The sequence below is a fragment of the Lagenorhynchus albirostris genome, chromosome 4, assembly GCF_949774975.1.
Source record: "Lagenorhynchus albirostris chromosome 4, mLagAlb1.1, whole genome shotgun sequence".
NCBI lineage: Eukaryota > Metazoa > Chordata > Mammalia > Artiodactyla > Delphinidae > Lagenorhynchus > Lagenorhynchus albirostris.
Window position 1 is genome coordinate 116,539,072 of NC_083098.1, and position 16,593 is coordinate 116,555,664.

The following is a 16,593-nucleotide window of genomic DNA, read 5'->3' on the forward strand; positions in this document are numbered from 1 at the left end:
TAGTGATGGATTTATAACAATTACTTTCTGAATTCATGGGCAACCTGAGAATGATTCAGACTTTCTGGCCCTAACATCTCGGTTCAACTGCTTGCAGTGGATATAAATTCTTGGTCTAAGCCTTAATTACCCATCAAGTCAATCCTGCCGTTGGATCTAAGATACTCCTTTATTGAAGGAAGACAGAAAGACAGAGATATGTAGAGTTTAAAAAATTTACTTACTACCCAAATAAGCTCATTTCTACTGATTACTCTGCTTGACTGGAACCCAATGTTGTTTTGTGATGCCAGGTCTCGATTTTGGATTATAGTTTAGCAACAACAATATCCCTTACAAGGACCATTGCTATTACTCAAATGTTGAAAACTGCTGGATTAATTAAACTGGTTAACTATGTAACATCTGATTACAACCCTGGCTCCGCTCCTACATGGGGCTCTTGCTCTCAGAAGACCTTTCTTAGAAGGCATGGTTCCTTGGAGTCATAGAGTAATTTCACAGAACAGAGTTAACAACGCAGTTAGAGGAGCTCTGTATTTGACGCCCTCACAATATCTGATACATCATCACGCCGTGTTGACCCAATCTTGACTCAGAGAGGAACAACTTCCTCTTCCTGCATAATTTTAAGCCGAATAGTACAACATCCCCCATCTAGTCTCAGTTCTGACCCTCTTCTATCACCGTGACAAAAGGCACAGAAAGAAAACTATGGCGCCCTACTTGACCAGGAGAGTTTTGGGGACACATCCTGTGGTATTCCAAGATTTAGAGCATTTTCACTATGCTTTGAAGTTCTCAAGTTACCTTTTCTTGAGAAACAAGGCTGGTTTTCACCAAAGAAATAGCTGCTAGCTTTTATCTGCTAGTTTTAGCATGCTGCAAATACTGTCAAATGATGATTTTTTTCTAATTCCATCATTCCATCCACATTTATTAGTTGAATTTCTACTATAAGTTAGAGTTTCCACTTCTCCTCCTTATATGACATAAGGTACAAAAAAGAAGTCTTGATACAAATATGTAAGTATTTAAAATTATGCTGCTTTAAGGAAATGGGAGGAGGGGTACAGACCGGAAAGTTTTTCTATCCTTCTGAAATCACTTCAAATTTTGGATATAGTATATGGATTTCAAAAGATTTCAAAACATCCCTTTTAGCCATTAAGTAGAACTCCGGAACTCCCCTTCCCCAAGACCAAGAAGGAATTTTACTTCCTGACTCTATTATACTCCAGTCCTTCCAAAAAAGAACAGACGAAGACTGTCTCCAGTCTAAGGCTGCTCCATTCGGGGGCGATTACTGCCTGAACTGAACCTGCATTCTGATTCCGGCCTAAGTCTCATCAGCAAGTTTAGTGCTCCCCCCCTCTTCCTTTCCCTTTGTACTGCCCATTCTTTGTAAACAGCCTTGAAGCACAACAGAGACACTTACTAAGCATTAATAAATCCTACTACTGGGCTAATGTGAGTTACTGCACTGATGGAGAGGTTGGGGGCGAGTGGCTCCAGGCTCGCACCACGGGGAGGAAAGAGAGTACGAGGACTCTGGCCCAGCACAAGCCTGTAGCCCCAGGGCCGAGGAGATGCCTGCGTGGTAGGGGCAAACAGGGCCTGGGCTGAGAAGACAGCTCATTTGCCTGGGAGCGTAAACAGAGCAAATAAGAGCAAATAAGTAAATAGATTGAGTAGAATGGCAGCCAGGATTCTCACTGTAGGAGAGGAGGCAAAAATACCAAAAAGAAGAAAGGTTAGAAAAGACCGCGTGGTATTGGATTAGGGTTGAAAACGGCAGCGTGACCTCATGGTTTTCAGCTACATAGACAGATAGATACAGGAACAGATATAAATGTGTGTGAGTGTACGTGCTTATGCACATTTCTTGGTTCTGTCTGCTGAAAGGTCCTACGAGCAATGACTACCCAGTGGCAATGAGCAAAACTAAAGCCCAAATCTTACCTTCTAAATACTATTCCTCACTTAAAGCAGGGTTCCTTGGCAAAATGGCCAATTCTAGGGCTAGGGCACGGAAAGTACATGAGCTGGAACGTCTTTTGTGTCATAAGGAAAGGAAGTGCTCAGAGAATAACAAGGACTTGTCAAAAGGATACAGCAACCAGTCTGACACGGTCCCAAAGGTCAACCTAGGACAAGCTAAATATCAAGTAAATAATAATATTAATGGATTGTAAATCACCGAGTAAAATAGGAACCTGTAAATCCAGAAAGAATAAATGAAAAAAACGAATGGAGGAGAAGTGGAAACGCTAACTTACAGTAGAAAGTCAACTAATAAACGTAGATGGAATGATGGAATTAGAAAAATCACCATTTGGTAGCATGTGCAGCATGCTAAAACTAGCAGATAAAAGTTTGATGACAAGGGGATATTTATGGAGTCTCAAGATCTCTCCCCCAAAACACCTGTTAGTACATACAAAATAATTTGTTAACTTTACAGCACAAAAACCTGGTAAACGTGATCTTAAATGATAAAAGTTAACTTTGAAAAAGTTAGCCTCATCTGTAATAGGACAAAATCAAAATTGTGAGCCACCCGCAGTGGTTGAGAGTCTGCCTGCCAATGCAGGGGACACGGGTTCAAGCCCTGGTCTGGGAAGATCCCACATGCCGCGGAGCGACTGGGCCCGTGAGCCACAACTACTGAGCCTGCGCGTCTGGAGCCTGTGCTCCGCAACAAGAGAAGCCGCGATAGTGAGAAGCCCGCGCACCGCGATGAAGAGTGGCCCCCGCTTGCCACAACTAGAGAAAGCCCTCGCACGGAAACAAAGACCCAACACAGCCATAAATAAATAAATAAAGCAAACTGTCCACAAGTAAAAATAAATAAACACTATTATAAAAAAAAAACTTAAAAAAAAAAAAGTTTAAAAAAAATTGTGAGCCACCAAATATGATGCCCCAAGAATCCAGCATTGTTTCCTGCAGGATTCCTGATAAAAACGTGTAACTGGAACCTAATCATGAGGAAACAGCAGATAAACCCAAACTGAGAGACAGTCAAGAAAGTAAACGACATGACTATTCAAAAATGCCAAAGACTCAGCGACTGTTCCGAATGAAGCAGACGAAAGAGACATGACTGACATCCTGAACCAGGAAGGAAAGGTGGCAAAGAGAAGATTTTAGTTGTCATTGTTGGTTCTGTGATAAAAGACATTATTGGGACAGTGGCATGATGTGAGTGAAGTGCACAGATTAGACAGTATTTTATCAATGGTATTTTCCTGAGTTTGATGAGCACACTGAGGTTAGGTAGGAGACTGTCCTTATCTTCAGGAAATACATATGGAAATGACTAAGGAGTAATGAGGCATCACGTCTGCAACTTTCAAAGAAAGTGAGAATGAGAAAGCAAAGAAATATAGTGTTAATTATGGAAACTGGGTGAAGAATATATAGGAGTTCTTGGTACTATTCGTGTAATTTTTCTGTAAATTTAAAATTATTTCAAAATAAAAAGTTAAAAAACAAAGTAAAAAATTATGACAGGAGACATATGAACTGGTTATAACATGTAGATTTTATTTAGATCCTGATTCAAACAAACTATAAAAAAAGAAATGTGACTACTATGAAATTATCAGAAATATAAACACTGACTAGATATTTGATAGTATTAAGACACTATTGATATTATTATTATTTAGGTGCAACAGTGATATCATGGTTGTATTTTTTAAAGTCCTTACCTTTAAGAAATACTTTCTGAAATATTTAGATGGTAATGACATGGGGTTTGAGATTTGCTTCAGAATAATATGCAGGGATGCAGTGGGGTAGGTAGGGGTACAGGTGAAACAAGAGTAGCCAAGAGTTGGTACCACTGAATTTGGGTTAGAGGTATATAGGGATTCATTCACACTATTGTATCTACTTACAGATTAAGTATCATATGTTTCAAATTTTCCCTAATAATTTTTAAAAGAGAAGATACATGTAGAAGCAGCACTGCTTTGGAACATGATATTTACGGGTTCAAATTACAGGTCTAACAATTTTTAACCATGGACTGTGGTCTTTAAGGACTTAATTTCACTTTTGACATCTTCGTAGTGGGGATGATACTAAGGTTACTGTTATGAAGATAAAATAATATAAAGTACCCAGCACGGTGAGATGTACAGTGCAGTCCCTTAAAAATCTAAGTTCCTTAAGACAATTCATTAAAAAAACCCAAAAAAACACCATATCTAAAAGTTCCTGGCAGGAAATTGAACCCACTGTTCTACTGGTGACTCAAGGTCTACTCTAGTACGAACCAACCCTCCAGTGAGTGTTTCCAAGAGGAGGGTGCATTAGCTCTGTGCTGCAATATGCAGCCTTCGCCTTCCTTAATCAGGAACAGGTGCCTAACTGTGAATAGGACCCCTGGGTAATACATCTCAGGTGTATGATGACTACATTCCTAGACTCCAATCAGGTCAAACCTGATTTTGTAAAACTGCCATTTAGCAAGATTATTTATATGAACAGCATGTGCAAAAGGAAACATAAATAAATTCTGTCTCAAATATACGTATTTCACAGATTCTAATAATTCATCTACCTAGGTTTCCTTTCCAAAAAGAATTAATCTAGCTCCACACTGGACATTTAACAGATAAAGTTAAGATGAATGACTTATTAAAAGTTTACATTAGCAGCATATAAAGGATTTTGCTGCCAAAATTTCTTCCAGGTAGAATTATTTCCTTATTATCAGTTCCATTCAGAAATCCAATGATCATTTGCTCTGCCCATTTTTTCTTGCCAATATTACCAGGTCTTTCCTAAACTTCCAGCCTTTTCAATCCCTTGTAACTATTTATCAATGAATTACACAAATGGCTTTAACTGCCTGTAGCTCCAGACTGCATTTTCATCCCTACCATCTGGTTTCCCCACTAGAGAACTTATGCGGATGAACAATGTAATGGAAGCACCTGATCCACTGGAAGCTTACATTCCCAAGGTATTGTCCCAACTAACATAACCCAGTATGCATCACCATTATATTTTCCTCCAACAATTTTCCATCAAGGATGGAAAAAGAATAATGGGCCACTATGGACCTGGGGCCACTGATACTTAGAGCAACTTTCAGTAATGCTTCACATTCTCATCCCCATTTTCTAAAGGACAAGTGAATTCCCCGTTGTCACACCATAACTGGTAGAAAATACTTGTCTTTTCGCTTATAACTCTTTATGGATTAGTTTAAGACTGCTTTACCTAAGTTCAGGGTTTCAACCGTGTTTGAAAATGGGACATTATCCTCAAAATGACTGGAATTTAATATTAACATTTATGATTTCCATTTGTTTCTAGCCTTCTGCCGCCATCCCTGGGAAAGGACCAGGAATTCCATAATTGTGATTTACAGAAATTACACTGTGAAGCTGCTGGTGCCGTGCACAAAAACAAACTTTTTCCTTCAAGAGCTAGAGTGAATATTTTAAGCTTTGCAGGCTATGGGGCTTCTGCTGCAACTACTCAATCCTGCCGAGCAGTGCAAAACCAGCCACAGACGATGCATAAGTGACTGTGGATATTTCCCAGTAAAACTTTATTTACAAGAACTGGCAGTGGGCCAGATTTGGCGTGCAGGCTGTGGTTTACCAACCTCTGAAAGACAAATGAAATTCGGGTGATGGAAGTAAGAGCACTGCGACCAACACGCCTGGTGTGAGCAGAAGTGTGGAGGCAGCAAGGCAGATGCGTCTGAGGACACAGAATCGTCCATCTTGTCAAACATGCATACAAAGCCTAGCACGTGATATCGCGCAGAATTTTGAATGATAGGTTACGAGGCATACTGTGTTCCAAACAGAGGTTGTGAGTTAATCAGTAATGTTGCCCAGAAAATTAGGCTAGTAGACTGTGCGGGACTGAGCTGGGGGAGGGTCAGTGGGTGGACTGGGGAGACAGCAAAATCAGAAGACTGTGGCACAGAAACGTGCTCCCATATTTTCCATATAAAATAAACCATCCACCAACTCTTCCATTCTCCCCACTCACTCAATCTATTCCTCCCCCAGGACACAGACAGGCTCGTCTGACCAATGACAACCTACACAGTGGGAATGGGGTCACAACGGCAGAGACTGGCGCTGCCCGCTCCCTCAAACCCCTCCCCGGTGCTGAGGTCACTGAGCAGCGCTCTACGTGTTACTGACTCACAGGTCTACGTCATCTGACCGAAACTCCTCTAAGCTCCAGACCGTCTCTCTACCTGCCTCATAGCACTCCACGGGCACCTCAAATCACCTCCCGCCAGCCTCCTCCTGCACCTCTGGTCCTCCTCCACGACCTCTGAGCGCAGGCACCACTACCCACTGCAGAGCCTCAGACTCTGGAGGACCACTGCCATCCTCCACACGCACATCGCTCTGCTCCCTAAACCTCACTAAACCCTGCTTTCTTCACTCCCCGTGCCCACATCAGCCCTTCATCCCTGCTTCATGAGACAACTGGTCTCCCCCGCAACCCCATCTAGCCTCCATCCAGCAGCCAAAGCAGGCAGGGGGACAGGGAAGAAAGGAGTTGGGACAGGATGAAAATTCTGTTTTAGATACACTGTCCTGGAGGGACAGTGAAACTGGTCCTGCCCCCAGGAGCTTACAATCTAGTCAGCGGAGGAGAAGCAAACATTCACTTATCAGAGAATAAATCCATGTTAGAAGGAATATACTTCCTTCAGCTCCAAGAGGACATGATGAGATCTTTGTTTTCAGAAGCTAAGTCTGGTGACAATGTGAAGGATAAAGTGATGGAAGAAAAGAACGGGAATGGAGTCACTCCTTCAACTAATTCCTTCCTGCTCTGCCACATGGTGAGTATGAAACCCCTGGCAAACCCAAAAGGTACTTTCCTGTTTTAAAGTCCTGACCTCTCTGCTGCTTCTGACATTAAAAAAAAAAAAAAAAAAAAAAAAAAAAGGCTATGCCACTGTCTTCATAGCCTCAAGGCCTGTTAACCGTGGCACCAACCTTTTCTATTTCATCTGCCTCTTTATGCTTTCTCTTTAGTAAAAACCATGAAACACTGAAGAAAACTTGGAGGGGAAAAACCACCCCAAATGCACTATCTTAATATAACTGTTTTTGGGGTTTTGCATAGTCTCCTAGTTTTTCTCCTTACGCACACGTTTTTACATAGATGTGATCAAATGTGCATGACATTTTATATTCTGCCTGGCCCATTTTGGTCTAGTCACCTGTTTCTGACATCCTGTAGTCCTCTCAGAGCCACAGAGTTCATTGCTGGGTCCTAGGAAATTCTTTCTTTACGTACTCATTCAGGAAACTTACCCCACTTCGCCTGGATTCAATTACCACGTGCATACAGATGGCTTCTGTTAGCTGCATCCCTAAGTCCTGAGCTTCCAACTCATCAGTTACAGAGACTTATTACTAACAATGTTTCAATAGACGCTGCTCATTACCACCCCACCCCTCAATTCCTTCACCTTCACTTACCACCCTCACATCTCAAGCCAAAAGCAGGTCCAGCTGCTGAAACCTGCACCTTCTCCTATACCTCATGTCTAAGTAAAGGAAGAGCCCCGGACTACAGTTTCTCTCCCTCTCCTCCAGATTCGACACCATCCAGTCCAGGAGCCAACACACCATGTTAACAAGTACGGTCTGATCCCTTTCCCTCCAGCAGACGGAAGGGGAAGAAGACAGTGAAGAAGGTTCTTCTCAGGATGCGCTGATTTCTGACAGGGGAAGGAATGGCAACCGTGAGTGTTTTCTGGTGGTGGGAGGAGCCTGGGCCCTGACCCCCAGAATACGTGCAGGACACAGGCTGCCTAATCTAGCGCCACGGCCACGGAACCTTGATGTGGCACAGTACAAACACCTGGGCTGGACCCCTGTGCTGCACTTTCTCAGCGAGGGGTCCAGGGACAACTGCAGCTCCCCAGCAGGGGGCAGCTGTGGGCAAGGAATGAGCTGGTCAGCAGGGGAGCGCTGCTAACTCCTTCCCCCAGATTTCTCAGACCTGCGCTTCGCTGCTCAGCCCACAGGCAGAGCCCCGGCCTGCATGCCAACCACTAGACCCAGAATTACAACATCCGCCTGTTGTCTTCCTTTCAACTTCTCTGAAAACTGGCCTGCATACAGCAGTAATTAATAAGTCTTCTCTTGCAGTCCTACGCAAGCTCTATTATCTGCCACTTTACCCCAAAGCTCTAAGTACAGGCATTTCTGATTTTCCCCAAATCAATACAGTAGCTGAACAAGAGGGTCCTGACAACCACTCTAGCGTTGCTGGGAGGCAGGCTGGGGTGCACGCACGCTATGTTTCTGTGGGAGTTTTTTGAAGAGAGCTGGAAATGAGAAAGAGTTTGATCCCCCTCCTCCCTCGGGACTGTCATTTCTTTTACTTAAACTGCTCATGAGGGGGGAAAAGAAATCAACAAGAGAGGGCTAGGCTACTTGAGTAAATATGAATAGACTAGAATTTTTCACCAACAGGCACTCTCATACCCCATAATACGGCAGCAAGTTGTTTCTCTTTCTCAGGACTAGAAATGCTTTCAAATTAAAGTGAAAAATAATGTTGGAAATAAAGCTTTTTTGCCAGCTGGACACTGTACTGCCTGTTCTCCACTCCCCTTCCTGTCCAGTCCTGTCTCGTGCCTCTGTGCGCGTGTGCACATGTGCATGTGTGTACATGTGCATGTGTGTGCGTGTTTGGGGGTGGGAGTGCTGTACTCCTGCCTCCATACGGGAGACACCAGTAGGCAACCAGAGGACGGAGGACAGAAGTCTCGCCCCAGTTGCATCCTGCTTCAGCGCTGGGATCCCAGCGGGGTCTACACCCCGGACAACTAGCTCCTGCCTGGCAGCCCCTTGCCACAGCTCCAGCTCCTCTTATCCCACTTCAGGAACAACGCTGCCTTCCGACGCCCTGCAGGAATGGTCATACTACCCCAAATTGCTAGTCCCCGGATGCCTCATCATTCTTTGGCGGTTCCCTCAGCCCTGACCGCCCATCTTTAAACACTCACGTTGTCAGATAATGTTCATAGCCTCATCTGAGTGGGCCTTGACCTGACTGACAAGAGGCTCCGTCACCCAATCTCAGATTACAGCATCTCCAGCCCACTGCCACATACAGGCAAGAAAGCCCAGTGCCTTCAGAGGCAAACTATCTGCTTCCACCTCAGCTTTCTCAGGCATCTGTTGTTCCCCACTTAGCCTAATATATCCATCTACCGTCTCATTCATTTAAAATACAGTCTGTGGTTCAACAACTCGACAAAGCTTTCTCAGATGTATTCAACACTGTGCTACCACATACTAGCTTGAGAGAAATGATGTCAGCGTTTCCCTTTGTAACCCAGCAGGACACCAGTACCCTGTGTGTAATAAACACTGACTGGCTCTTACTTGGCTTAAGTGAAATTCAGTCTTTCTTTCCAGGATAGTGGTCAATCATCGGTGATTCAAAGAACTTGCCATCTGGAACCGTGTCACCTTGCAATCACTGACGTGGGTATTAAAGACCTCTCAATCCTTCCAGCTACAGAATGGTCTAGAAACAGCAAAACTGATCATATCAATGTGCACAGGACAACAACCCACACAGGGTAATCAAAGATTACCTAATATTCCCTAAGACGAGGGAAGGAGAAGGAGGGAGAGGTAAGAATAGAAACCCTAAGTAAAAGAAAAAAAAATATTCCCTGTTTTCCCTCCCTTGAACTATGATTTGTACACAAGAGTAGATGACTTGTTATTGGCTTCCAGAAAGAGTTGAATAAGAACTATAAAGGGACCTCCTCAGTCTGTTGCTTATTTGCCTTAGTCTAAAATGGAAAAGTAAACAATATAACACTCCATCATCTTTTTTGCTGGATTTAAGGCTAATAACCAGCTCTCAGCTACTCTAAACAAAGTTGCAATCACTCATTATGCAACAAATCCTCTAAATGATTTAAAATGTTTGGTACGCAAGGAAGAATGTAAAACAGACGTAATATAAAGTCTTGGATTATGAATGATAATTTCTTGATAAGATCCCTCAACAGTGCTAAAAATTTATTTAGTAACACGAATTCCAGATATAAATTATTTTGAAAACAAATTAAAGTAAGCAAGGCGGTCTCAGCAAGTCCTCAGTGAAACATGTCCTGTTCACCAGAAAAAAAGAGAGAAGTCTACACATATTAAACTATCAGATGTTTCTGGATGGAAATCAACAAAGACCCAACTAGAAGTGTCTTATACAACTCAAACATGCATTAGGTCTTTGAATAACAAATCTGGATACAGAGGACCCAAGGGCTGGATCAGAAACTCAAACAGTATAAGATTCTTATGGATTCTCATGGTACAAAATGGCTACCAGAGCTCCAAACACTGCACCCTTACATGACAGCATCCAAAGCAGGAGGAAGAGGAAGGATGGGAAAGGATAACTTTTTGTTCTAAGCCAGTTTCTTTTCAGGAAGGAAAACCTTTCCCAGAAGCCCCACTTGCTTACATCTCAAAGGTCAAAACTGACTTACACACGGACCTTTAAGTCACACAGTGACAAAAGAGAATGCGGCACCATCACTGACTTACAGCAGTCATGATACAGTTCATGACACAGTCCTCCACGACTGGGCCCAAAATGTGATAGCAAGAAAGAAGAAAACAAGCGGCTGTATAAGCAAGCGCCGAGTGTAATATTCGGAGAAATTCCTGCACAAGTAGTTTAAGCCAAATATGTGCTTCAAATTCAGAGGAGAGGAATAAAATTCGGAAGGAGGAACAGGGCACCACACGATCAAATACCGTAAGGGGGCCAAGCAAAAGGTGTGCATGAACAAGGTAGGCTGGTGGGGACTGTGGAGCTCTGAAGAGTGTGTGTCCATCTCGGGCCTCCAGTGTTTGATCCCTTTCACATCATTTCAAGTATCAGCTAATTACGACACAGCTTAAGAAAAAACAGATACTCTTTCTCTTCCCTTTACTTGTATGCCCTTTACTTACTGGTAAAACTAGCTTCCAACTCACGTAACAGAAATAGTGACACCTTAACCTCTTGCTGTGTGCCAGGTACTGTTACGGTGCCTAAGCATCTTAGTTCATTTCACTTTTTAAAAATAAAAACCTATGTGTCAGGTACCATCACTGTCCTCATTTGTACAACTAGGGAACTGAGCCGTAGAGAGGAAACCCCTTTCCCCACAACCACGTAACTTCTAAGTGGTAAAGTAGGGGGCAGTGTGCACACAGGACTCTGAATGACTACCAAGGATCTGAGAGGTCACAGGACCTAAACACAACTGATGAAATGGGAGCTCTTGCCCAGATCCTGGAGTCACTTGGGAAGGCGGGCTTCTGCTTAATAAATACGGCTGGGTGGCCAGGTAGTCCCTTAAAAGGCATCCATACCCACCTGACTTTTCTCGGCCACATCTCCTCAATTTGTACCCAGAAGATATTTTAAAAAGCAGCACCAATGCTTAGTGTTTAACCATTTCTGTAGTGGGTGAGAATTCACTAGCAGCACGATTGTAGGAGGCTTCAAATTCTTCAGACCTTAAAAAACAGCCTCCTAAAATCTACAGCGAATGCTGTGGCAGGCCCCCGGAATTTGCAAGTGTGGGCGCACCCGCGTAAACACATCATTCACCTACTTCTGTGTGAAAGATCTGCTAACCACAGATGTCTAATATAAAAATCCCTGTCCTGGGGCACTTTCTAAGACAGTATATAAAGAACAGTTTCCACAAACTCTCTATATTTACTGCTCCATTTCCTCCTAATCCAGAAATCTGAAATCATGATTAACCTACTCTTCAAGAACTTTTTCTGTTATTTGTTGACAGTCTCTCTCTTCTACACCATAAACTCCTGTCTTATTTATTTATGAATCCTCAGCACTTGGTACTCTGGCATATCAAGATGCGAAACAAACACTTGCTCGATGAATAGCAAATGTGATACTGTTGTGCTATTATTTTCTGCAGTGGTACATTCCACTCCAATAAGACATTCTGGGATATAAAGCACATTGATATGAGTGAACTACATAGGGTGATTCAGATTGACTACCTTTCCTTACATATTCCATTGCTAAATTTATCTTTACTCCTCATTCTGTCTTACATTTTAGCAAGCATTGGAAAAAATCTTCAAGAACCTCCCCATCAAGGAGAAACTCCAAGTAATCCCATGTTAGATAATTAGGTCCACGTCTTACCTGCATTCATATCTTTAAACTTCTGCTTTAGCTCAGTAGGAGTAAGACGGTACTGATCAAGACCATCATTCCAATAAATTCGGTCCAAGACTTGAAGATCTCCTCCAATCAGCCAATCTCCTTGTTCCATAACCATCTAATGGCAAGAGAAAGGAGATCATTTTTTTTTAACAGGAACCAATATCAAAATAAGTAAGAACATTTCTCTCATACAAGCTAAATATACCTGTAAACTACTCTCATCTTAAGGTCAATGGTAAATCTGTTTGGTTTATCAACTGAACTGGCATTAGAGATGCTGTAGAATTAGAATAGATTTTATAATTTTGCAAAGGATTTGTGACGCAGCTGTTATATTTGCATATGAAACGCAAACAAAATCAAAATGAATAATTACGACTTTTTTAAGCAACCAAAACATTCTTTTCATTGCTGTTGTATGTTGATTAACAGAAAAGTGTGTGAGCCTGGGTCACCCCGCCCTCTTGTGTTCTCCAATCCTAAACTTTTGAGCAATTAAAGTATTGATGATGGAGCTGAACACAAATTCTTGCCTTCCAATCTCCACACCACCTCAAATTTCTTTCGGCTCCACTCGTGTCCTTTCTCTGCATCTGAGAGGAGAAGATATACCCTCTAGGATCCATCCATTTTTGCAATGCAGCTCAAGCTCTTCCCCCACGGCTTCAACTTACCTGCTAACAATGCACCTCAACTGCGTAGTCACTTCCTGCCTGGTCTCCCTCACTAGTAGGTCTCTATCCATCCACCAAACCACTCATTCAACAAATATTCACTGAGCACTGGTATGTGTCAGGGCCTGTGCTAGGCACTGGGAAATACAGCAGAAAACGAGAGAGAAAGATCTTACTCCAATGGAGCTTATATTTTAGTGGGCAAGACAGAGGAGAAACCAGAGAACTATCAGCTAGTGATCAATAAACGTTGCAGAGAAAACAAACAGGGCACTGGAACACAGTGTCCAGGGAGTAGAGTGAATGGCATTTAAGAGAAAGGAGTTAGTAAATGCCTCTCTGAGGAAGGTGACATTTAACCGGAGATGATGAAAAGGAACTCGTCACAGAGGTAAAGTAGTTCATGCAGAGGGACACCAACTGCAAAGTCCTGGCGTAGAAACACATTTCTGTCTTTGAGGAACAGAAAGAAAGCTAATGTGGCTAGAAGGTCAGAAAGGCCAAAGCAAGGAGAGGGGCAGCGGTAGTGGAAGAAATGGTGGAAGAAGGCCAGGGCCGGATCCCACAGGGCCTCACAGGTTTTATTCTGATTACAATGAGAAGCCACTGGAGAGTTTTAAAGGGAGCAGTGATATGTTCAGATCTATATTTTTAAAAGACTCACTCTGGCTGCACTAAGGAGAATGGATTTCAATGGGTATGACAGGAAGCTGGACTCCAGCCAGGAGACCGGGAGGGCATGGCTGGTACCGGGGGGCATGGGGCTGGAAGAGGGACACCCTGCTCTAGACCACCCAGCTGGCTTCCTAAATCACCACGTCGGTTGTGACCCTGTCAAATCTGCCTGCCACCTCTCTGTTCCTAGGAAGGCAGAGCAGCATAGGGGAAAGAGCACAGAAGACCTAAGACAGACTCTAATCCTGACACCTCACAGGTACCTCTGCAGCTCTGGGCAAGTTGAACCCACTCTAAGACTCCTCAGAATAAAGAAAATAACCCTGTCTACTTCTAAGGGTCACTGTAAGGACTGAAAAGCAGAAACGTGGCTGAAAAGCATAAATACATGTAAATTGTTATTATGACTGAACAAAATTTTAACACCTTGGAGTAGAAACTGAAGCCCAAGGTCCTCTCTCCCACTCGAACCACCAATTCTCTCAAATGCACCGAGTCTTTGCTCCCCCTGCCGCAGAAACCTGGGAAGCCGTTTCTTACAGCTCCCTCCTCTCCAAATCCTATTGGTTCCTCAAGGCTGCACACCAAGTACTAACTAACCTGAGAAGTCTTACAGACTGCTCTAAATAAATGGCACACAATATAAACAGCATTCACATATGTTCAGTGATTAAAAAATGTCTCCTCCAATGAATTCATACAAAAAGTACTCCCTAGTGGCAGGGATTACAGAGTACGGGAAGCTCTACATAAGCCAATAATGACTTTCTGCTAAGGATTATGGAAGATGGCTTTAAAGCCCAAGGTCCTGGATTCAAATCAGACCCTCATCCCAACCATAAGCTGCCTAACTTTGGCCAAGAACATATATCCCCCATAAAGTCTCAATTTCTCCATGTGTAAGATGGAAATGCCACCCATCCTATAGGTCTGCTGTGTGGTTCAAAAAATTTACATAAGCATGGTTTGTAAACTATGTTATTTGTTATTCATAACTGTAGAATTTTAATGCTGAAGGAATGTCTGACACCGTTAGTTCAACCTCTTTATTTTATAAAAATATATTTGCCTGCTTTTTAAGTTTATCACTTTTTTGTCCTACGTAAGACAATGAAATGAAATTGAACACACTTCCATGATCTAAACAGCTGCTATATAAAGTTTCTAGGTAAAGCTACTAAAATTTCACTTAGTTTCTTTTCTTTCTTTCTTTTTTTTTTTTTTTGCTGCACCATGCAGCTTGCAGGATCTTAGTTCCCCGACCAGGGGTCCAATCAGGGCCCTGGCAGTGAAAGCGCTGAGTCTAACTACTGGACTGCCAGGGAACTCCTTCGCTTAGTTTATTTAAAAGTTCACACTAAGTTCCAGCCTTGATTCTGCAAAATATTAACAGTTCCAATGGCATAGTTGATATAGAGGTAATGCCTCACATTTCAGCACAAACATTATTGGCAAATCAAGATAAAATGCGGCAAGGTTTACTCAGGACCTTGATGTAGGGGTGGTTCTTGCACGTTGTTCCCCACTGCCTGGCACAGCGCTCCTCCTTCCTGTGCTCAAAAAACTCTGGATTGCGAAGAATAGCCACGCGGCGGCCCTCGTACATCAGAGCAAAAGCCGTGCAGCCGTCCAGCCTCTCTTTATCTTCCTGAGTAGCTGTCAGAACTATCGGTACTGACAAGTTAATGACACCCCCTGCAGGGCACAAAAGAACATAAAGCACACAGCTTGCATTACTCAGCGGGCCTGACATCTACCTTTCACACTTCAGTAGACATTCTTCAAATAATAAAAGATTTATTGCTCCAGTGACAGTGTTCCACTGGTACCTGGCACAGAAAAGCAGGGAGAGAACAAGCAACAAACCCAGAGTTGAAAACAAAACAAAACAGCAAAAATTAAGAACATCAACACTGTGTGCAGCAATACTCCTCACAACCACTCATGAAACTGTCTTTAGGGGGAAGAGGCGCAGAAGTTTAAGCAACTGTTGAGTAAGGAAGAATCAGCTGGTTAAGCCTAACATCACCAAGAATATATGAGTAAGACAAAGAATTATGCTTCAGGGCCTTTACAGGAAAAATATTATAACTGATACCGCTGACAACTACATTTTGAGTGGCAAGTTGGTTAAGTAACTTGAGTATACTTGGTATACCTGGATATCCTTGAGAGAGGAAGACGAAAACACTCAAAAAGTTTTTTGTTTTTTAATCAGAATGGAACTGATGCCAGCTATCACTGGTCAGGAAACAAAGGCAGTAAATAATCAGTGGCTCCATTTAAAGCAAAATATGTTGCCAGTGAGACCAAAAGCACATTCTCAGTTCCCAACCTTTCAAGCTCTGAAAGTGTCTTTTTCTTTCCTATTCGTCATGCGCAAGTTAGAAAAATAAAATACACTCTCAGATTCATATGTGGATATTATTTACGTTATCAAAGAGAAACCACACTTTTTGGGAAATCATGGCATGCCTTCTTTGGGCAAAAGACGTCAACAAAATCCATGATAACAGTTTGGTTGTTTTAAAACTACCACCGTAAGGTGGAGTTCAAAATGGAAAGTTAATAGGTAGATTTACACCACACCCAAGACTAAGTCATAACTAAGGAGGCAGTCCACAAAGACTTTACCATTATTTCCAAGGAAGAAAATCAAGAAGTATAATTTAATTCTTATGTTAAAGGTTCTTGAGAACATTGAGTAGGAATTACATTTTCTAGTATCTATTTTACTCCGCAGTCAAAAGAAGTTATAACACAGAAGAACGTGGTCGCAACTTTGCAGGGTTCTATGACTTTTTTTTAAAAGCTAAGTATTATAGTGGACGTACAATATTATGTTCGGATGTACAGCCTAGTGATTCAACATTTAAACATATTAAGAAATGATCACCATGATAAGTCTAGTAACCATCTGTCACCATACAAAACTATTACCATATTATTCCTTATGCTGTATATTATATACCTGTGACTTATTTATTTTATAACTGGAAGTTTATACACCTCT

The 16,593-nt window shown here is 42.4% G+C and overlaps 1 protein-coding gene across 5 annotated transcripts in view; it reads right to left on the reverse strand.

Annotated features, from left to right (window-relative positions):
* PAPSS1 (3'-phosphoadenosine 5'-phosphosulfate synthase 1) overlaps positions 1-16,593 on the reverse strand; it is a 108,757-nt gene that overhangs the window by 33,571 nt on the left and 58,593 nt on the right. For all 5 annotated transcript variants that reach the window (XM_060148561.1, XM_060148565.1, XM_060148564.1 and 2 more), the window contains 2 exons: positions 15,070-15,275; positions 12,211-12,346 (listed from right to left, as the gene is read on the reverse strand). In XM_060148561.1, coding sequence (XP_060004544.1) covers positions 12,211-12,346; positions 15,070-15,275 — 342 coding nt within the window. The remainder of the gene's footprint in view (positions 1-12,210; positions 12,347-15,069; positions 15,276-16,593) is intronic.